The following is a 23,117-nucleotide window of genomic DNA, read 5'->3' on the forward strand; positions in this document are numbered from 1 at the left end:
CCCCAGAAGAGATCCCAATGGTCCAAAAATCTGAATCCCTGTCCCCTGCACCAATTTTTCAGCCACACATTCATTTGCCATATCCTCCTATCCATACCCTCACTACTATGTAGCACTGGAAGTAATCCAGAGACTACTGCCCTTGAGGTCCTGCTTTTTAACTTCTTCCCTAGCTCCCTATATTCACTCCACAGGACATCATCCCTCTCTCTACCTACGTCATTTGTGCCAACATGCACAACGACTTCTGGCTGCTCACCCTCCCGCTTGAGAATGTTCTGCAGCCACTCCATGACATCCTGGACCCTGGTACCAGGGAGGCAACACACCATTCCAGAGTCCCTTGTATTCTTTAGAATTTAGAAGAACAAGATGAGATCTCATCAAAACTTACAAGATTGTTAAGAAGGTTTGTCAGGCTAGATGCAGAGGGGATGTTTCCCAAGTCTAGGACCAAGAGGCACAGTTTGAAAATAACAGGTAGGTCATTAAGAACTGAGAAGAGGAAATACTTCTTCACTCAGAGGGTGGTGAACCTTCAGGATACTATACCCCAGAAAGCTATGGAAACTCAGTCATTATGTTCATTCAGAACAGAGAATGATTGATTTCTGCCCAGTACGGGATATGAGGATAGTGCTGGAAAATGGCACTGAGGTAAAAGAGCAGCCATAATCTCAGTGAAGGGCTGCATAGCCTACTCTTGCTCCTATTTCTTATGTTCTTATGACTCCCGAGTACAGGTGAGGTCTCATCCGATCACCATTCTTGGGATTCCTGCACTCCTACATTGAAGTTCTCATGGAACCAACAGGGCAAGCACAATCCTCCACTGATTGCCCAGCAGTTAGGTTGAGAAATCTGCCCATTTGTACCAAGTTAACCTGGTGCAAGTCCAGCTGCCAACTGATGCTCAAGTAGCAAGTAAATTAATTTTTATTTGAGTTGAATATATTATCTTTGCTTCTGTTCTAGTGCTCCAAGTATTTTCTAATGATCTATTTTTTCTGAATAATTTTAAATAAAAATTACCACCTTTTTTTTGTATATGTCAGAATAAGAATACGCTGGGCCCATGAATCAGCTGTGATCCAGCTTTCCATCAGAAGTCTGCACCCAGATGGCCTACTCCAAGAGGTCATGTGCCTTCCACTTAGCAGAAGTTCTGGCCCAGAATTAAAGTATCAACAGATGAGCCAAACGACCTACTGGACGTCCTATATTTCAGTTTTAAGCACATTAACCTATCTCCCTTTATTTTAACATTGGGAGTAACTGGGTCAAAGTGAAAGCCACATTTACCTGTGGCACTGTGCGTCTGTGAGATGGAGTAGATCCTTTCCATTCCCAGCCAAGCATGGAGATGTTTCTCTCGTTGCAGAGGGAGCACTACTTTGGTCATTGCATTAGTGATTCTCCTCCATTCCAAGATTAAACCTGGTAAAGGGTGAAGTGGCTTCAATTTCTCCAATACCTCCTGAAATATAAAATGGTGTAATAAATGTGAGAATGAAAGGAAAGAAATATTCCTATTTTTGGAGGTAGTGCTTTTATAAGCAAACTAAAAGCAATATTATACAGCAAAATGGAAACACAAGAGAGACTGCAGATGCTGGAAAATATCAGTTTTCTCCTTGTCCATATTGTTCACAACAATATCGAAGTCTTAGAAGGATCTCTATCTTTGTATTTACCATTGACTTAATCTTCACTTTAATCTATATTTCAAGCAAATCTAATTTCTCTTGTATTTTGATAATGCATCAGAAACTGATGACTGTGTACATTGAGTTGTTTATAATATTGGGGTATTCTTCCAGGCTATTTCAGTGTAGATTTTAAGTAGCCTGTGTGACAGAGCATACGTTATCAATTCATACTGCTGCCTGCTGGGCCAATAAAAAAATCCTCGAAGGTTACGTGTTCAGTATTTATTTGTGTTCAGTATTTATTTCAGTCCTTTTCAAGGACATTTATTGATGTTCCATAGAGTCAGAGTTATACAGCACGGATACATGCCCTTTGGCTCAACTCATCCAACGTGCCTTTCTGAGCTATTCCCATTTGATAGAAGTGGGAAGTGCGGTGTTGAGACTGTGGAGGGGAGATCTCTTGACGTGATGAAATCTGTAACAGACGGTAGCCTGGTGCTTGTTGGTGGAAGTCAAGGTCACAGAGAGTTTCTCCCTCTTCTGACCCCATACCTTGCCCCAGCTCCAACCCCTGCTGGATCTTCACCATCCACCTGCCCCCCCAAACTCCTTGTCTTTGATGCCGAGTGATCAGTCCTCAGCGGAGGCTTCACCTTTGTACCCCCTTGCTCACACTTCAATGAGTTCGGGGCCTGTCATGATTTCAAGCTCTTCTTCTGTCGTCTCAGTGCCCATTTCTTTGGCAAGGAGTCTTCAGCCCCCACTGATGACCCTTCTCATAATTCCAATACTCCCCTCCCTCTTGGACACCACCTTTGAACCTTTTACCCTCTCTTCATCTTTTCATCTGCAATTGCTGTTATGACATCAGCCTCCTCGACTCTCCTGGCCTACTCCAACTCACCTCCTCCAAACGTGCAGCCCTCCAATCACTTTGCACCAATTGCAACCTAGTCATCAAACCCGCAGACAAGGGTGGTGCCATTGTACTCTGGCAGACTGACTTCTACCCTGCAGAGGCCAGATTACAGCCCTCAGATACCTCCTCATACGAACCCCTGGACCATGACCCCACCAATGAACATCCCACTGACACAGATCTCATCACATCAAGAGATCTCCCCTCCACGGTCTCCAATCTGATTGTTCCCCAGCCCCGCACTTCCTGCTTCTATCTCTTGCCCAACCTCCACAAACAAGACTGTCATTGTCACTGCCTGCTCTTGCCCCATTAAATTCATCTCCTCCTACCTGGACTCCCCTTGTCCAGTCCCTTCCTACCTATATCCAGGACACCTCGCATGCCCTCCACCATTTTGACAACTTCCAATTCCCGGCCCCCACTGCATCATCTTCATTCTGGATGCCCAGACTTTATACACCTCCATCCCCTATCACGAAGGTCTTAAAGCTCTCCACTCCTTTCTGCAACAAAGATTCAACCAGTTCCCCTCCACCAACACTCTCATCTGCCTGGCTGAACTTGTTTTTACCCTGAACAACTTCTCTTTTGACTCCTCTCACAAATCAAAGGTGTAGCCATGGGCACCCACATGGGCCTCAGCTATACCCGTCTTTTCATTGGCCTCATGGAACAGTCCCTGTTCCAAACCTTCTCTAATACCACTCCCTAACTCTGTTACATTGACAATTGCAATAGGTGCTGCCTCCTGCACCCAGCAGAACTCATCAGTCTTATCACCTTTGCCAGCTCAGGAGAAACAATCCACTGACATTTACTATAAACCTACTGACTCCCACAGCTACTTAGATGACACCTCTTCCCACTCTGTGTCTTGTAAGAATGCCATTCCTTTCTCCCAGTTTCTCCATCTCCACCTTCAAGATGAGATCTTCCATTCCAGATAATCTGGAATGTTTTCCTTTATCAGGAAACATGGCTTCCCTTCTGCTGTGGTTACGGAGCTCGCTCTCACATTTCTTCTGTTCCTCATACTTCTACTCTCACCCCACCTCCCTCCAGACAGAACAGAGACGGATTTCCCGTAGTCCTCACCTTTCACCCTACGAGCCTCCACATCCAGCATATCATCCTTCGTCATTTTCACCAGCTGCAATGAGACCCCACCACCAGCCCCTCCCCACCTCTTTCCGCAGGGACCACCACCTCTGTCAATCCCTGGTCTGCTCATTGCTCTCGACCCACCCCTCCCTGACACTTTCCCCTGCAGGGGATGTAACACTTGTCCTTGCACCGGCTCCCTCACCATCATCCAGGGACCTAAACAGCCCTTTCAGGTGAGGCAAAGATTCACATGCACCTCTTCCAACCTCATCTACTGCAATTCAGTGCTCCTGATGTGGCTTCCACTACATCGGAGGGACCAAGCACAGACTGGCGACCGTTTTGCAGAGTACCCATGCTCTGTCTGCAATGGCCATCCCGAGCTCCCAGTTGCATACCATTTCAAGTTCCCCTTCCCATCGCACACCGTCCTGTCCACCCTCTGCCTTCTCCACCGCCAGGGAGAGGCCCAAAGCAAACTAGTGGAGCATCGTCTGGGGAGTCTACGACCCAATGGCAGGAACACTGAGTTTTCCAATACCCTCTCCTCTAGTGGGGTTTTTTCACCCCCATTCCTCCCACCATTTTCTCCAATCCTCCTCCGGTCTTCCCATTTTTGTCCCCTTTGCCACACCCCTATTCCAGCTCCCCCCTTCACCCATCTTCGTCCACCTGCCCCTCCTGGTTCCATCTACCCACTACACACACAGTTCACACATAGGCGTTCCCCTGCCCCTCGCCTATCTGGTTCCAGTTCCAACTGCCATACACCTCTCTCTCCTAATGGCTCCCATTAACACTTCCCTTACTGAGCAGAATCCAGCACTGGTAGCCCTTTGTGTTTCCACATCACCTTCCAGCTGCTGTCTCCAATCTTCACTTTCCCCTCTCCCACCTCCTTCCATCTGCCTCATCACCCCCCCCCAGCCTTTGTCTACCTCTTATCTATCATCCACCTGCCACTGTCTCCCAACTCCACCAGCCCCTCCCCTCCGCTACCCAGTGCAACCTGCCTGTCATCACCCCTCCTCAGTCCACCAAATTCTTGGGCTCCCGCCTCTCCACTCTCCCCTCTCTCTTTATACCGGCCATCTTCCCTCTCCATGCTCAGTCCCGATGCAGGGTTTCGACCCAAAATGTCAACACTTCCTTCCCCCACCCCCAACAGATGCTGCTCAACCTATTGAGTTGCTCCAACAGATTTGTCTGTTAGTCCCATTTGCCCTTGTATGGCCCATATCCCTCTAAACTTTTCCTATCCATGTATCTGTCCAATTGTCTTTTAGACACTATAATTATACCCACCTCTACCACCTCCTCTGGCAGCTCGTTCCATATACCCACCAACCTCCATGTGGAAAATATGCCTCTCAGGTCCCCTTTAAATCTTTCCCCTCTCACCTTAAACCTATACCCTCTAGGTTTAGACTCCCCTAGGAAAAAAACTGTGACCATCCATCTAACTACTAGAACTAGGGGACATAGCCTCTAGAGTCAGGGGAATAGATTTAGGATGGAGATGAAGAGGAACTGCTCTTCACAGAGAGTAGTGAACCTATGGAATTCTCTGCCCAGGGTAGCAGTGGAGGCTACCTCATTAAATATACTTAAGACACAGTTAGATAGATGTTTGCGTAGTAGGGGCATTGAAAGTTATGGGAAAAGGCAGGTGTAGCTGAGTCCACAGCCAGATCAGCCATGAACTTATTGAACGGCAGAGCAGGTTTGACAGGCCAGATGGCCTACTCCTGCTCCTATTTCTTATGTTCTGTGCCCCTCATGATTTTATAAACATCTATAAGGTCACCCCTCAGCCTCCACTCCAGGGGAAAGAGTCCCAGCTTACCCCGTCTCTCCTTATAACTCAAGCCCTCCAGTGCTGGCAATATCCTTGTGAATAGTTTCTGTACGCTCGCTAGCTTAACCACATCCTTCCTGTAGTATGGCAACCAGAACTGCACACAATATTCCAGATGCAGTCTCACCAATACCTTGTACAGCTGTAACATGACATCTCAACTCCTGTATTCAGTGCCGTCCGATGAAGGCAAGAATGTCATGTGCCTTCTTCACCACAAGTACATAGTTCCCTGTGTCACCAATTTCAGGGAAATATGTACTTGTACCCAGAGGTCTTCTGTTCAGCAACACTCCCCACGGCCCTGCCATTCACTGTGTGCGTCCTGCCTTGGTGTAACTTCCCAAAATGCACCACTTTGCACTTGTCTGAGTTAAATTCCGTCTGCTATTCCTTTGCCCACTTTTATGCTTTACCTCTGTTAAATGTTTCCTTATAAGGTATTCAGAACAGTTTCTACTGCTTACACACATTATCTTCCAAATATTCAAACTCCCATTTCCCAATCATTTCCTAGTTATTCTTTCTAGTGATCAAAAATTACTAAGATTTGAATAATCACTAAGTAATTACCTTGCTTGTGCTGAATTGTTTGGCCAGCCTGACACATCCTCCCACTGGTGCTGTCCTCCTTGTGGAGCCAAGAGTCCTCTTCCCTTTAATGTTGGTATCTCCATTAGGAGGAAGTTTGAGCTCCAAAAACAGAACCTGGAATATTAAGTAAATCAGTGAAGCAGTCAGAATTTTATGAGGCTTTAGAACTGGGCTACTGTGCTTGCTTGCAAGTCAAAAACACACAGCACAGAAAAGGGCCCTTTGGCCCACTATGTCCATGCTGACCATTTGGGCCAACTATACTAACCCCATTTGCCCACATTAGGACCATATCCTTCTCTGCCTATTTAAGAGCCTGTTTAAATGCCTCTTAAGCATAGTGATTGTATCTGATTCCATCATGTCTGGCAGCAAGTTCCAGATATCAACCACTCGCTATGTTTAAATAAAAAAACTTTCTCCTCAAATCCCTTTTAAAACTTCTTCCTCTCATCTTAAACGTATGCCCTCGTTTCTGATAATGCCTACCCTGGGAATAAGATTCTGACTATCTACTCTATCTATGCCTCTCACAATCTCATAGACTTCTATCAGGTCACACCTCAGCCTCCTTTACTTCAGGGAAAATAAGCTCAGCCTATCCACACTCTCCCCATAGTCCTCCAATCCAGGCTACATCCCAGTGAATCTCCTCTGCGCTCTCTCCAGCATAACCACATCCTTCCTATAGTGTGGCAACCCAAATTGCACACGATACTCCAAGTGTGACCTAACTAGCATTTTGTAAAGTTGCAACATAACATCCCAACTCTTATATTCAATGTCCCAACCATTAAGGCAAGCATGCATTATGCCTTCTTCGCCACCTTACCTACCCTTTTTACCACTTGCAGGAAATTATGGAGTTGGACACCAAGGCCTCTCTGTTCATCAACATAACTTTTGACTGTACATTGCTACCCCTATTTGACTTCCCAAAGTGCATCACCTCACACTTGTCAGGTTTAAAATCCATCCACCAACTTTCCATCTGATCTATACCCTTTTGCTGCTATCTTCCTGTTCACGCAGTAACAATTCACATTATCAGGTATGTTGTAAATACAGAAATTAAAGCTGCGATTCATGCTTGCGTATTGCTAATATGATCAATACATTAATTGTTTTCATTCTGCTATAACAGCATAAAGCCTATATTCAAATTTGCAAATTATAAACAACAGAACTGAGGAATAGATAGAATGAAACAATATGCCCATCTTAAAAATATGAGCATGAGTGTTGCAGCATCACAACCCTGGATTTTAATTCAAGCAGCAGAGTACTCCAGAGGTCTGAATGATGCTCTGTACACAAGGAAAAAAATACGGTTAATTAAATGTGTGAAATAAGATGGTAATATCAGCAGCGGTGGCCTAGAAATCACCAGATTGTTACAAGAACCCATCCATTTCATAAATGCCCTTCATGTAATAATAATAATAAAACCAGATGGATCACCTGACATTGACCTAAACAAAAATCACACCCCAATCAGTTAATACTGCAAAGAACTCACTAGTGTCAAAATTGGAAAAATTACCCAAAGAGTTTTCAAGAAACAACAGAGTATACAACTTGTATAATCACCACTCCATCTCTCTCCTTATAATCAATGTAATGAAGACATCAACAGTGCTGTCAAATAGCCCTTACCTATAGGCTGCATGCTGTTTGGGTTCCTTCAGGTCTAGACTTCACCAGTTTTGGTCCAAATATGGTCAAAAGGGCGAAATTCCAGGGGTGGGGTGAGGTGAGAGTGATTGTCTAACAATGTTAGAGTAAGTATGGCATTGAAGAGCATAACGAAAACTTAGTTAGTGAGATTAAGGTAGAGATCTTGCACTGACTAGAGCCCAGCCTGGTAACAGACACAATATGTTCTTGAAGGCTATCGGTATCAATGACAGGAGCTTCTCAAGGTAATGTTTTAAGAACAACCATCTGCAATTCCCTCACTGATTTTCATTCCATCAGAATGAAGTTTCTGGTTGACTGCAACGTTCCACTTCATCTGCAGCAACAAAGATAACGCAGCAGTCTTTCATGCATTAAAACTAGAAAGTGTTCAGCTTGAGCTACTGGTTGACAAGTATCGTGCCAGGCAATGACCATCTCCAATAATAAACTCTAACCACAACTTCTTGATATTTGACAGTATTAAAAGTTGTCAAACCACCACCTGGCAGCATCAGAGCACGTCTGAGGCCGGGTATCCAGTGACGAGCAACTCACCTCTTGATTCCCAAAAGACTTTCCACTGTATTTACAAAATACAGTGCAGCAACTTGCCAAGGCTTCTTCAACAGGAGATTCCAAATCCAAAGACAGCAACATCAGTAATGGTCAGATTTAATTAACAGCCTAACCGTGCATGATCATTTAGCCAAAACATAATCAGAAATTGATAAGTTCAAAGCAGAGAAGTACAGAACTCCACAAAAAGCTAGATTCAGGCAACGATACTTGCTATGCAATGAGAAAGAAACTATCCAAATGAAAAATGGTAAATCTGTTGAAAGATAAAATAACACAAGTTCAATGGGAGATGTTCAAAACAGAACAATGTGATAGAGAACCAGTTTAAACACCCTAGGGCAAGGCATCCACTTACTAATGAGTCGCTGGTGATTAAAAGGTACAAGGAGCAACACTAAATTGAAAGAAAAGGCATAAAAAAGGTCAAATCTACGCAGAACCTGGGAACTGGAAGAAATCCAAAGAAATAATAAACGCAGCATGAAGTGTAAAAGAAATCTGAAAGGATTTTCCAAACTAACATCAAATATATTTATTTTTGCATTAGGAAAGTGAGTGTATTTTGTATTAGGAAAGAAAGAATAATAAGAATCCCTCTGATAAAAGTGATATTTCTAAATACTGATGCAAAGTTAAGAGACAAAACTGCCAGACATAAAGGAAACTAATATTGAATCAGGGTCAAGGACTCAATAAAATAACAGTTATGAAGAAAATTTCTTTCAATCAGAAAATGTTGCAGGTCTCTAATGAGTGAAGTACAGTTGTTCCAGTGCATGAAAGGTGATACAAGGAAACCAAAGAACTGTAGACATAATTGTTTTATTATTCTTCTAGTGGATATACCAACTGGAACTTCCCTGGAATTCAAAAATCAAAAGGGAGATTTAACCAAAGTTTTCAAGATATTAAAAGAAACTAAAAAGATAGGCAGAAATTATTTCTGCTGGTTGAATTATCTAAAAAGACTACAAGACTTTCAGGTGTAACATTTTTGCCTGCCAAGCAGGTGGTAAATGATTGCAACTCTCTTCTGCAAATAACAACTGATCCAGGTCAGTGATTAAAATTTAAAGTTGGAGCTGACAGATTGTTAACCAAAGACAGAGGAAAATGAAACAAAGACAGGCATATGGCATTAGTCAGAGATCAGCCACAATTTCACTGAATGGAAGAAAATGCTTAAAGCTCCAAACGGCTTACTCCTGTTCCATTACACCACAATCCTGCATGTTCCTGAACTAGAAGTATATATCCAACCCTTGATTGTCAGTGATTAAAAATCCCAGAACTTCCTACCTGGTAGCACATTCAACACAAGGATTGCAGGAGTTTCTCAAAGGTAGGGCAGCAAATTCTAATCTTTCCATCAATGCTCAGCTCCAACAGAGATATAAAAGCCTAGTTTCGGTCTAAAACATTGGGATGTAAACCTAATCCTAAAAATCATTCCATTTGAATAATTGCACTACAGCCAATAGGAAAAAAAGTTAAACTGAAATGATAACATTTTAAGTGAAATGGTTAAATAATCAAACCTATTCAAATAAAAAAGTCTATAGATGCATGCTACAATCTTACCTTGGCAATGTCATCTGGGCTGGTCAGAGAGAAACTGTGACCCACTAGCTGATAAGCTTGTGCTTCTATGTCTGCAAGTTTAGCCTGCATTATATATTTTTGGCTCTCACATTCAGCAGTACTGAATCCTATTCCATTCATCTCCAGCAATGCCAGACAATACTGGGTCTTCATTTCAACATTGCAAAACACGTCTGTAACAGAGTAGAGAAAATAACATGCCAGTAAAGCCTAACACCAGAGAGGGAGGTCCTTCATCACCTTGCCGCACACCCTTCCCTACCCTCCTCCACAAAGGTTAATTGTTGGAATTTCCTGCACTCTGATGCGAGGATGATGAGGAGCAGGTGTTGGGTAGATGATGTTAAATTTTAATTTTAAAAAACAACAAAAGTCATAGTTCAGAAGAATGACTCGTATAACAATTACATGTAATTCATGATGTATTCAAGTAAAATTTTTGATTAGTTTTGCATTCCAGGAACAGAAGATATCCAGCACCAACAAATATATGCTCATGCCCACAGATCCTTCCCAGTACTCGCCGCTAAGAAAATTTTTCATGTTCTTTTTTAAGCAGGCCTATTTTCTACCACTTCCTTTCTTGCAAGTACATGCTCCTCCATTTGTAACCTGTACACCAAAAAAGTATTTATACCCCACCTCCATCATAAGCCCAGAAAGAATTTACTTTTCCAGTGAAGAAAAATCTCATTTCCACAACCTGAATTTCAGATCCCTCACACAACACAGCAGTTTTTTTTTGTATTCCTTATGGAATTTCATTCTTAGTAAGTGCAAGAGACATGCAAGTCCAGCATCGCAGGTAGACAGGGTGGTGAAGGCAGCTTCTGGCACGCTGGCCTTCAACAATTAGGGCACTGAGTATAGAGGCTGGGATGTTATGTTGCAGTCATACAAGATGTTGGTGAGGCTGCATTTGGAGTATTGTGTTCAGTTTTGGTCATCCTGCTATAGGAAAGATGCCATTAAGCTGGAAAGAGTGCAGAGGAGATTTACGAGGACGTTGCTGGGACTCGGGGGACTGAGTTATGGAGAGAGATTGAGCAGGTTGGGACTTTTTTTTCCCACTGGAGCATAGGAGAACAAGGGGTGATCTTATAGAGGTGTATAAAATTATGAGGGGCATAGATAGCATGAATATACAGTGGGTTGGGGAATCAAGAACTAGAGGGCATAGGTTTGAGGTGAGAGGGGAGATCCTGACAGGCAACCATTTCACCCAGAGAGTGGTCAGCAAATGGAACGAGCTGCCAGAGGAAGTGGTCGAGGCAGGTACATTAACAACATTTAAAAAAGGTATTAGGATAGGTACATGCATAGGAATGGTTTAGAGGGATATGGGCCAAATGCAAGCAAATGAGACTAGCTAAGATGGGAATCTAGGTCGGAATGGACCAATTGGGCTGAAGGGCCTGTTTCCATGCTGTATGACTCTATGACTGTTGCACATATAGTGTGCAGAGAAGATGCAGGCAACGTTTAGATTGATTTTTATCCTGTGCCTTTCTGATTGTTCAAATCCAGCTTAAACAGCTCATACATCCTTAAGGAGGCTCATGAGAAACCAAGCTGCACAACTCAAATCATCCATCTACCAGTTTATATAAGCAGCAAAACTTATTTAGGACAAGCTCTCACCCAAGTTACACTCTGTGCACCATACCTTGCAGATTTTCTTTCTCAAGTAGAATATTAAGTTGATTCATTACATTAAAGACCAACACAGACTCAATGGAGGCTCTATGACGGCCTGAGACATCTGCTTGTACATCCAGCCCAAGACTCTGAATGCCACGACTTGTTTTCACCCCTTCTAACAGTGCAAGTTGATGAGGGAGAAAATTGGTCACTATGTTGTGAAGGGTTCTCTCTTTGGAACCAGGATCCAGCAGCCAACATGCAACCTAGAAGAAGAAAAAAACAAACATTTACTATAAGTTTTGTTTCCAAAATGGCAACCAATAAATTGAGTAATGACTGAATCAGGATTTCAGCAAAATATAATTATTACCTTTGGATCTTCATAATTGCCTTCCATGGAGATATTGCAGGCCTCAAGGAGAATTTTGTAGTGTTGTTTAAAGTCATACACAATAACTGAACGTTGTGCCTCAGTAGTTACACCCTGCTCTAAGCATGAACGCACATGGAGAAGCCGGTCTTTCACAGAAAGATCAGGATCTAGAGGCGGAGGGGCCAAACTGTTGCTTAAATCTCCTTGAAAAATATAAAATGAATTAAAGGTGGGCAATAACTACAGATATTTTCCATAGGATGGTGCATATTATTAAATATATTTATATACCATCTTTAACAAAGATACAACCAAATAAATTTGTGCACATGAACACAACTTAAGTAACAATCAAGTCCTCTATCTGACTCAATTAACATTGTTTGTTGAGGGAGATGAAAGTCCAAACAAATTGATTTGGAAGGATGGCTACTCTGATCTGATTTTGACTGAATTAAGCTTTTCTTACCAGTGTTTTGCTGACCATCCTGCAAGGAGATGTAATAAGCATCTTTCCCTCCCCAAGATACACACAATCCAATTACTACAAGGTCCTTGTGACTGCTCACTTCAAAGCCATCAGTTTTGGTTTGGATCTTTGTGGCCTGGGCTAGAAAGGGATTAAAAGGAGTCAAATAAACAAACAACCTTTCATCCACAAGGACATACTCAATGCTCAAAAGTAAAATATCAAAATTAATGCTTTAACCCAAAGAGTAAACAACCAGTCTGAGTTTGTATTATTATTTGAGAGGTTAAGGATAGCTGACGTTTGCAACCAAGAGCTGGATCTGCTTCATATTTGTTAATACCCAAAAAAACTCAGGATTTAAAACCCTCACACCTTTTAACTTTTTTTTAAAATTACATAGGAGTAAATTAAGTGTCAGTAGTTAGATACGAGCCCAACAAAGCCTTAGCTCAGTTACGCGGAGGGGGGAAAGTCATCTGGCAATAAAGATCTGCATTTGAGCGAGTTGGGTTAACTGATTCTAGTCCCCACAAAACTCATTTTAATTTACCACTGTCGGCATTCTTTGGGCAATCAAATGGTTGTCACAGGATGTGAAAAATGAGAAAATGTCACTTTTTAAATTTATTTTTTGAAATTGCCCATTGCTAGCAAGGCCTGTATTTATTGCCCATCCCCAGCTGCCCTCGAGAAGATTGTGTTGAGCTGTACTTCTTCAGAAGAACTTACTTCCACAGTGCTGTTGGGAGGTATCAGGATTTGGACCCAGCAACAATGAGTGAACAGCAAAATATTTTTATGTCAGCATGTTGTGTGACTTCGAGGACACGTAAGAGTCAACCATGCAAGTCAACCTGGAGTCACATGTAGACCATACACAGCAAAGACAGCAAATTTCCTCCCCTCAAGCCTTTGGTGAACTTGATAGCTTTTGATGACATCCTGTAGTTTTGTGGTCATTGTTACTGATGACTAGTATTTTTTTTAATTCCATACTATTAATTTAATTTAATTTAATTTACACAGCTGCTGTGTTGGGAATTGAGGTCTGACTCCAGACTGCTTGTGCAGCTCTCTAGATTACTTATCTGGTAACTTAGCTGCTGCTTCACCACCATATCTTATTAGTGGGTGCTCTTTTCAGGTTGGGGCATGATTGAATAAAAGGTATTCACTTGGATTCCAGAACAGGGTTTTAAGTTACATTCCAACTTTCTTTCCATCCAGAGGAATTACTAGTTTTTAAACAAAAGCCATCCCAATAGAGATCAGGAATTTTATGTAGACAGAGACATGGCAGAAAATTCATTTAACATTTACTACGAAATAAACTGTACAAGGGTGTGCATATCACAGTGTACAACTGAGCTACCCTCTAGTTAGAGTGTAACGGCACATGCCACAACTTTCTTTGTAACTTTACCCACCTTGTTTAAATCTTCCACCTATCTCTGAGCTGGGTGACAAAACACACTCCTTTTTCTCACAAGCAGCAGCTAGTGCAAATCTTCGTTTACTTTTCCACTCTTTTATGAATGTCTGGAAAAGAACCCGGCTACTTGCCACATCAATAATGGTGAATGTCTCTGCACTGGAGGGCCCAGGTGGTGATGCTAAATTGTCTTGAGAAAGTTGAAGCAAAAACTCTTCATCAATGAAAGAACCTTCAGCATCAGCATTGCAATTTATCACATAACTACAGTCAACATGATGAGATGGAGAAATTCCTGCTCCTGCTTTTCCAAAAACAGGATTTTGAGATAAGCAAACAGGGGTCATTTTGGTCAACAATTGCTTTTTGCACTTTTCTTCTGATTTTTCATTTGTCACAGCAGAAAATGCCATTTTGATTTTGGGAGTTACAGGATCATTGGGGGGTGTTGGAGGAACTTCATTCCGAATGTCTGACCTGGATTCACACTGCTCTTCCAATTCCGAAACGGGTGACTGGTTAAATGTATCCAGCTTTTTGTTTTGATTTAATGACACCTGATTAAAAGCTTTCTCTGTTTGATTTAACACCAGACCATGCTGTTGATGTGGAGCATTGGAGCTTTCTTTTGTATGGTTCTGAAAGCCATCAATTTCTGTAAATTTCCTCAAACAGTGGTCATTCTCCAGGTTTGTTTCTTCTCTGTTGGTTTGGGCATTTAAACCTGAACATTTTAGACCTGGGGAAGCTGGCAGATGATTTAGTAAATCCTTCATCCCTGAATTTAGCTCAAGTGATGTGCCTGACCACATCCAGGTATTGCTATCCACCACCTTATTTTCCTCCAAAGATTCAGATAACTCTTTAGTTAATGGTCTTTGCTTTGGCTTGTTCTTTGTCTGATCATTCACCATTTTTTCATCTTGCAGTCTTACACAGTCAGTAATATCAGATGCACTCCCATTTAGATTTAGGACATGCAACTCCTTTGAGCTCTGAATGAGAGAATTGTCATTTTGGCTGAAATCTCTAAAATTGGAGGGATTAAAGGACAAATCATTCCAGTGCAAACTTTCTTCAGTAGTTTGTACATCATTTTGATTGTGAATTTCATCTTCTGCAAACAGACTAAAGGAAGTCGAGCTCTCAGTATGCATATCTGATTTAAGTACAAGCTGTTGACCAGGTGGAAATTCCAGTGCATTCATGTCATCACACAAGGACAGTTCGGTGAAACTATCAAATAGACTATCACTCATGTTCAGTGTCTTCTCATTGTCAGTAATAGAATGGCCTCGGTGTTCTTGAAAATTGAGTTTTACACTACTGGAATGTGTATTATTCACTGCACCATTCAGTATTTGAACAACTGGGACAGTTTCTTCAGAAGAGGCTGGTGTCTTGTAATCTAGTATGAAGTTTTCTAGTTGAGTATCAATTAAAGATAAATCATTGGCTTTCAGTAAAGGATGAACTATTTGAGAGGATGCAGCTGGAACACTGTTGGGAGATGATATGGACTTCACCAAGTTAGAAGACATTTCCTTTCCAACAGTGGAGCTAGAATGTGTTAAATGCAGAGTTTTCTGTCTCACAGCAGTCTTGTTTTTCACCATCTCATTTTCAGTTGAAGTGTCACCAGCAGACTGGTCTGTTTTTGTTTCAATATTAAAAAAGTGCTCACCATTTTCTGTCACATTTTGGACTTCTACTCTGCATTCAGCTTCCTGTTGGTATTTACAAGGAGCCAACACCACAGCAGCATAGTCTATAATCTTCTCAATTTGCGAATCCAACTGAAAACTCTCATCAAATTCTCTTGTCATAGAACTCAGCTCAGATGACTTGCAACCAGTAACGTTTGAACTATATGGTTTATTTTCACTAATAATGCACTCTTCATTCTTTGGATTATTAGAGTCATTCTCAAACTGCATTTGGTGCAAAGTTTGAACTGTATTTTCTGCAACAGTCTTTTCTTCATGATTCACATCACTGTTTTTGTCCAGAACACAATTCCTTCCAACAATATCTCTTTCAACTTTAATATTACTCTGAAATTGTTGTCTGACATTTGATTGATCCATACTGGTTGGCTTACAATTCCCATCAACTACAGTACAAATATTTTCTTTGGGAAGGCTATCTGACAGCTGCTTGTTGGTAGTTTCCCTGTTGGGAATCAGGCTTTCTGCATTCCTCACACAAGTCACTTCAGTCTTATCAGCAGTACATCCCAAAGCATCATGTTCCTGATTGCTCTCAGCAGGCTCCTTCTGTGTTGCAGTCAACAGCTGGTCGTGGTTCCATTCAATGCCCATTGAAGCTAAATCTTGTTGAAGATGATTCCTGGCCTCTTGTACAATCAACACTGCAGCTTCTCTCTCAGTTAGCCCTTTTCTTCCAGTCACCCATATACAACGCGTCTTCCTGCGCTCTTGAGCTTCATACTCCGTCTCATCAACTGCTCTCCTAGAGCTGATGAAAGAAGAAATGATTTATTGAATAACTTTTGCTTAAGTTTATAGTTTGCTTTTAAGCAAAGGCCATTTATTTTGTTGGTAGCATGGGAGGAGGATTATTGCAAGTTTTATTTTTGAAATAGGGAAAACGGATTCATGAAGTGCATTCTGCCAGGCTTGTGCTTAGGCTGGGGAGAAAATTAATACATGTTTGGAATTAAAACACAAGGGTTATTATTTCAATCACTTCAGTCAGTGGGATTTAAAAGGAACAAATTTGTAGAGAGAAAACAAACGGTTGCAAGAAAAATAAGGTTTTGATAGTAGGTGATTTTAACTTTCCACATATTGACTGGGACTTGAAAAGGGATTGGATGGGATGGAGTTTGTCAAATGTGTTCAGGAAAGTTTTCCTCAATCAATATGTAGAGGTCCCAACTAGAGAGAGCGCAATACTGGATCTCCTCTTGGGGAACAAGAGAGTGTGTGTAGGGGAACACTTTGGATCTAGTGATCATAATTCCATTAGTTTCATGATAATCATGGAGAAGGATAGGACTGGTCCTCAGGTTGAGATTCTAAATTGGAGTAAGGCCAATTTTGATGGTATCAGAAGGGATCTGGCAGGCGTGGATTGGGATAGGCTGTTTTCTGGAAAAGAGATGCTTGGTAAGTGGGAGGCTTTCAAAAGTGAAATATTGAGACTACAGAAACTGTACGTTCCTGTTAGAATAAAAGGCAAGGCTAACATGTTAGGGAACCTTGGTTATCAAGGGATATTGAGGTTCTGGTAAAGAAAAAGGAGGTGCATATTAGGTATAGGCCATTAGGATCAAATGAGGTGCTTAAGGAGTATAAGAAATGCAAGAGAACACTTAAAAGAGAAATCAGGAGGGCATAAAGACGACAAGAGGTTGTCTGGCAGACAGAGTGAAAGAGAATCTCAAGGGTTTCTATAACTATATTAAGAGCAAAAGAGTAGCAAGGGACAAAATTGGTCCTCTTGAAGATCAGCATGGTCACCTATGCATGGAGCCAAAAGAGATTTGGGGGGGGGGGGGGGGGGGGGGGGGAAGGATCTTAAATTAATTTTTTGCATCCGTACTTACTCTGGAGACAGGCACAGAGACTATAGAACCGAGACAAAAGAGTAGGGAGGTCATGGACCATATCTGGATTACGGAAGAGGAGGTGCTAGCTATCTTGAGGTGAATTGAGGTACCAGACAAGGTGTCCCCTCAGACCTGTGGGAGGCTAGTGCAGAAATTGCAGGGGCCCTGGCAGAGATATTTAAAACGTTCTTGGCCACGGTGAGGTGCCGGAGGACTGGAGGATAGCTATTGTTGTTCAGTTGTTCAAGGAAGGATCAAAGAATAACCCGGGAAATTAAAGGCCAGTGAGCCTGATGTCAGTCGTGGGTAAATTATTGGAAGGTATTCTAAAGGACAGGATATACAAGTATTTGGATAGACAGAGCCTGATTAGGGATAGTCAGCATGGCTTTGTGCGTGGTAGGTCACGTCTAACCAATCTTATAGAGTGCTTCGAGGAGGTTACCAAGAAGGTCGATGAGGGAAAGGCCGTGGACGTGTCAAAGGCCTTACAACAGCCCACATGGGAGGCTGCTCCAGAAGGTTAAGTTGCTTGATATTCAGGATGAGGTAGCCAATTGGATTCAACATCGGCTTAGCGGGAGAAGCCAGAGAGTGGTGGTAGATGGTCGTCTCTCTGACTGGAGGCCTGTGACTAGTGGTGTGCCACAGGGATCGGTGCTGGGTACGTTGTTGTTTATCATCTATATTAATGATTTAGATGATAATGTGATAAACTGGATCAGGAAATTTGCAGATGACACCAAGATTAGGGGTGGACAGCGAGGAAGGCTATCAAAGCTTGCAGCGTGATCTTGACCAGCTAAGAAAATGGACTGAAAAATGGCAGATGGAGTTCAATGCAGACAAGTGCAAGCTGTTGCACCTTGGGAGGACAAACCAAGGTAAGACTTATACAGTGAATGGTAGGGCTCTGAGGTGTGCAGTAGAATAAAAAGGACCTGGGAATACAGATCCATAGTTCCTTGAAAGTGTCGTCACAGCTAAATAGGATCATAAAGACAGCTTTTGGCACTTTGGCCTTCATAAATCAGGGTAATAAGTACAGGAGTTGGGAAGTTATGTTAAAGTTGTACAAGATGTTGGTAAGGCCGAATTTGGAGTATTGTGTGCAGTTCTGGTCACCAGCCTACAGGAATGATATCAATAAGCTTAAAAGAGTGCAGAGAAAATTTACAAGGATGTTGCTGGGACTTGAGGACCTGAGTTATATGGTTGAATAGGTTAGGACTTTATTCCCTGGAGTGCAGGAGAATAAGGAGAGATCTTAGAGGTATACAAAATTATGAGGGGTATAGATAGGGTGAACGCATATAGACTTTTTCCCCTAAGGCTGAGTGAGTCCTAGAGGACATACTGTAGACTTAGGGTGAAAGGGGAATCTGAGGGGGTAACTTCTTCACTCAGGGGGTGGTGTGAGTGTGGAACGAGCTGCCAGCGGAAGTGGTAGATGTGGGTTCAATTGCAACATTTAAGACAGGTTTGGTTAGGTACATGGATGGGAAGGGTTTGGAGGGATATGGTCTGGAGGGATATGGTCTGGGTGCAGGTAGATGGGACTAGGCAGAAGATCAGGTCAGCATGAATTAGATGGGCTGAAGGGCCTGTTTCTGTGCTGTAGTGCTCTATGACTATTAATTTCAGTGTGGCTACTGGTGGAGTGTCAGCAGTGACTTCAGAAGTAGGGGAGCAAGATGATGCATCTGAGTCTTAAATCACTATAGGAAGTAGTGTGAGTGGAAGTGGACCAGGTGAGCCACATGGTTTCTAGCATTCAAACTGCATGTCAAATGTTCAGTGATCAGACTCATTCTTGAATAAAACATCACACTGCTGAGGTACATTGAAATATATGGCAGAAAGTGTGGTGAAGTAAGGACTGCATTTCATAAAATTCAAACAACTAACATTTTCAAAAATACAACACAAAAACGAGCATACCTTGAAATGTACAAAATGTAAAGTCTTATTCAATTTTAACAAACTCAGAATTCCACTGATTCCCATTAATAATATGTGCAAATACATGGAAATTCATCATTTATAAAGCATGAAAGTTTTGAAGTGTGAACCAATAAAAACAATTTTCTTAAAGTAGTTAGAGTCAATAGCACAAGTTTTCTGTTGCATGATTTACAGAAGACGAGTATGCAGGTCCAAGGAGTCATTAGGAAAGCTGACAGAATGACATTGTTTGTTGCTGGGGGAAATCGAAGTAGGAAGGCTATACTCCAGTTATACAGGACATGTGGAGTATTGCCAAGTCCAAGTACAGGCTCAGTGCACTCAAACTAATGTTCTGTCAAGAGTGTGTCCTTCCTCTGCAACTGGAGGGGGTGGGGGGGGGGGGTGGTACCAGCAGCAGGAAGGATAGCACATGTGTAGCTGGAGCCAAGGACCAGGAACAGAGCCCAGTATCCAGTATGCAACCAGGCTCAGGAACTAGTGACAGGGTGACAATCTAGGAGGAAAGCAATGGGCAAAGGCTCTTGTGTCCACACGTGTGTGTCTGGGTGAGCCTGCAAGCGTGTACATGCTTGTGACACTGTGAGAGTGCACACATTTATGTGTAAGCATTAATACTCATGCAGCAGAGAGACCAGTCTCCAGTCATCTTAGTCCTCCTTGCACCCTTCCCCATTCCTACCCTCTTTGCCGCTGGATCAAGACATTGCTTTGTGAAGTCTGCATGGCAGCTGGTGGGAGTGGCTATTTCACATTAAAAGCAGCTAGGCACAGGCAACTTCCAATCCAGAACATAAAGTTAAAAACCTGAAATGCCAGGACAATTCTAACAGCAGTAGATCTGAATGCCATTCTGCTATCATAGCTCAGGAACTCAGACACTTACTCATCAACCACAAAGCACGACACATCGGGCAGAAGGCGGCCAATTTAAAGAACAAGGTGGTGGTACACCTTCTTCGTGGCGAGGGGGAAGATTGGAGGCAGGCAAACCAAAAGAAATGCTCCCTTCAAGAGTGAGTTTTGCCATCAATAATGAGCTTGCCTAGTGTGTTAGAGACTGTCCCTGCAGAATTGGCAAATGCCATATGGCTCTGTGGTCACTCCATCACAGAGCCAACATGCTACAGTCATCAATGCAGATGACACAACCTGGAAGCTTCAGAAAAATTCCAGGTGGATTACTACTCTGATCTTGAAAAATATGCTGGTCCACATCCCAAAGAAAGACAACCCAATTTTCCCAGATGCCTTCAATACCATGGTGGGAAGGGATACAACAGTCTAGCAAGACATAATAGGCAAGGAAGGAGAAGACCAACTCCAATGGAGTCCTTAGCATGACAAAATGATTGAGCATAGCCTTGTCAAAACAAAACATCATTTTATCAGAGAGACAAGCACAAGATGTCACTGCAACACCCCGGTCCAAGCATTTTCTGAGCGAGGGACTGCAAAGATGTTCACAATCACCCGTGCTGTGACAAGACCAAATGAGTGCTTGACTGATCACTAACTGATCCCGTCTATTATTCCCATCAAAATATCAGCATCAGCTGAAGCTTTGCTGCAAGGTTGATGTCTAAGCTCCCAAGGACTCCAAAAAGCAGCTCTTCTCAGACAGTGCCTCACAGACAACTCCCATACTAGAGGATCCAGAGAGTGGGTCTTGGACTACCCCAAGATCTGCTATAATTAGCACCCACGTAGAGACTCTTAGCTTCTCTATCAAGAACAACCAGAGCTGATTTAGTGTGAATGACCAGATGATTGAGAAGGCAAGAAATAGCAAACCTAAGGTGTTCCTAAATTGGAAGCTTCACCTTTATTCAGGGAAAAAGAAACTGCTCTACATGCACCTGAAGGCAGAGGTCCAGCAGAAAACCCAAACCTAACGTGCAGATAGTGAATGGAGTGATTGCAGGAGACTCAGCAACCCACAAACACATAGATGCTTTTACAGTGCTGAAGAAGCCACAAGGTCCAAACACCCAAAGCCTTACTTCACTGAAAGCCAAGTGCAGGGCTGAAATCATCTTGGACTGAGAGGCAGTCAACACACACTGGAAGGACCACTTTGAAGTCTCCTCAACCAAGATTCTGTCCTTGATATAAATGCCCCAGATTTTATCACATAGCAGCTTTTTCTAGCTTTGCTTTCACTTCTGACCAATAAGTCATCAAAAATGCCAACTTCAAGATAAGGTGGCCTAGGGAGCAGAGTTCCCTGTTCAAATCCTAAAACTTGACAGTGAGAAGCTTCAGCAACAAGTTCATAATCTCATCATCTATCCTTGGGAAGAGGAGGCTATACCAGGGAACTCAGAGATGCCGTAATGATGGCCACCTTCAAGAAACAACACAGGTCCAATTGTGGAAATTGCAGATGGGTGTCCTTGCTATGGGCTGCAGGAAAGTCAGCACCTGAATCCTCCTCAACCATCTCCTCCCAGTGGCTAGTGTAAATTCTGTCCATCCAGAGACACAACGGCCAGCTCCAAGAAAAATGCAGAGAACAGAACCAGCCACTACACATGGCAGCCTTCTACCTCACAACAGGCTTTGACTCCATCAAATTGGAAAGGACTGTGTTATAACCCCAAAACTTCTCTCATTTTATTTTTTCACTACAATGTTGCAACTCACCTTCAACAAACTTCCCATGGGAGTGGAGCTTACCTTCAGATCAATAGGGAAACTGTTCAACTTGTGGTGACTACACACCAGAACCAAGGTCAATCAAACCTCAATAGATAAGCTACAGTATTCGAATGAGCTGAGCTCCAAGACATTGTTCATTGAAATGTACAGAGTATGGGCCTTGCACTCAACATCTGCAAAACCAAGGTTGTCTACTAACCTGCCTCCAATGCACCACACTGCCCTCTGACAATATAGGTTCACAGTGAAACACTGAAAAATGTGGACCACTTCCCATATCTCAGGAGGCAGACAATGATTTTACCGATGCACCATAGAAAGCATCCTATCTGGATGTATCACGGCTTGGTACGGCAACTGGTCTGTCCAGGACTGCAAGAAACTGCAGAGAGTTGTGGACACAGCCCAGCGCATCACAGACACCAGCCTCCCCTCCTTGCACTCTGTCTTTACCTCTCGTTGTCTTGGTGTAGCAGCCAGCATAATCAAAGACCCCACCCACACAGGACATTTTCGCTTCTCTCCTCTTCCGTCAGGTAGAAGATACAGGAGCCTGAGGGCACATACCACCAGACTTAAGGACAGCTTCTACCCCACTGTGATAAGACTATTGAATGGTTCCTTTATACAATGAGATGGACTATGACCTCATGATCTATCTTGTTCTGACCTTGCACCTTACTGCACTGCACTTTCTCTGTAGCTGTGACACTTTACTCTGTACTGTTATTGTTTTTACCTGTACTACATCAATGCACTCTGTACTGACTCAATGTATCTGCACTGTGTAATGAATTGAACTGTTCGATCGGTTTGTAAGACAAGCTTTTCACTGACAAGAATAAACCAATACCAATGATATAATTCACCTTCTCCTTCAATACACCAGCATAGCCTTTGGTCATTTGAGGAAAAGAGTATTTGAAGATCAAGACCTCAGACCTGCCACAAAACTCATAGTCTGTTGGGCAGCAGTAATCCCTGCCTTCCTATATGCTTCAAAGA

General features: G+C 42.6%; 1 protein-coding gene across 1 annotated transcript in view; it reads right to left on the bottom strand.

The window, feature by feature from the left end:
- The window catches only part of polq (polymerase (DNA directed), theta), a 69,494-nt gene that overhangs the window by 16,861 nt on the left and 29,516 nt on the right, over positions 1 to 23,117 (bottom strand). The window contains exons 16-22 of the mRNA XM_052014252.1: positions 13,908 to 16,390; positions 12,478 to 12,618; positions 12,006 to 12,211; positions 11,658 to 11,898; positions 9,971 to 10,164; positions 6,110 to 6,244; positions 1,303 to 1,477 (exon numbers count right to left, since the gene is read on the bottom strand). Coding sequence (XP_051870212.1) covers positions 1,303 to 1,477; positions 6,110 to 6,244; positions 9,971 to 10,164; positions 11,658 to 11,898; positions 12,006 to 12,211; positions 12,478 to 12,618; positions 13,908 to 16,390 — 3,575 coding nt within the window. The remainder of the gene's footprint in view (positions 1 to 1,302; positions 1,478 to 6,109; positions 6,245 to 9,970; positions 10,165 to 11,657; positions 11,899 to 12,005; positions 12,212 to 12,477; positions 12,619 to 13,907; positions 16,391 to 23,117) is intronic.

Source organism: Pristis pectinata, chromosome 4 (assembly GCF_009764475.1).
Source record: "Pristis pectinata isolate sPriPec2 chromosome 4, sPriPec2.1.pri, whole genome shotgun sequence".
Taxonomy (NCBI): domain Eukaryota; kingdom Metazoa; phylum Chordata; class Chondrichthyes; order Rhinopristiformes; family Pristidae; genus Pristis; species Pristis pectinata.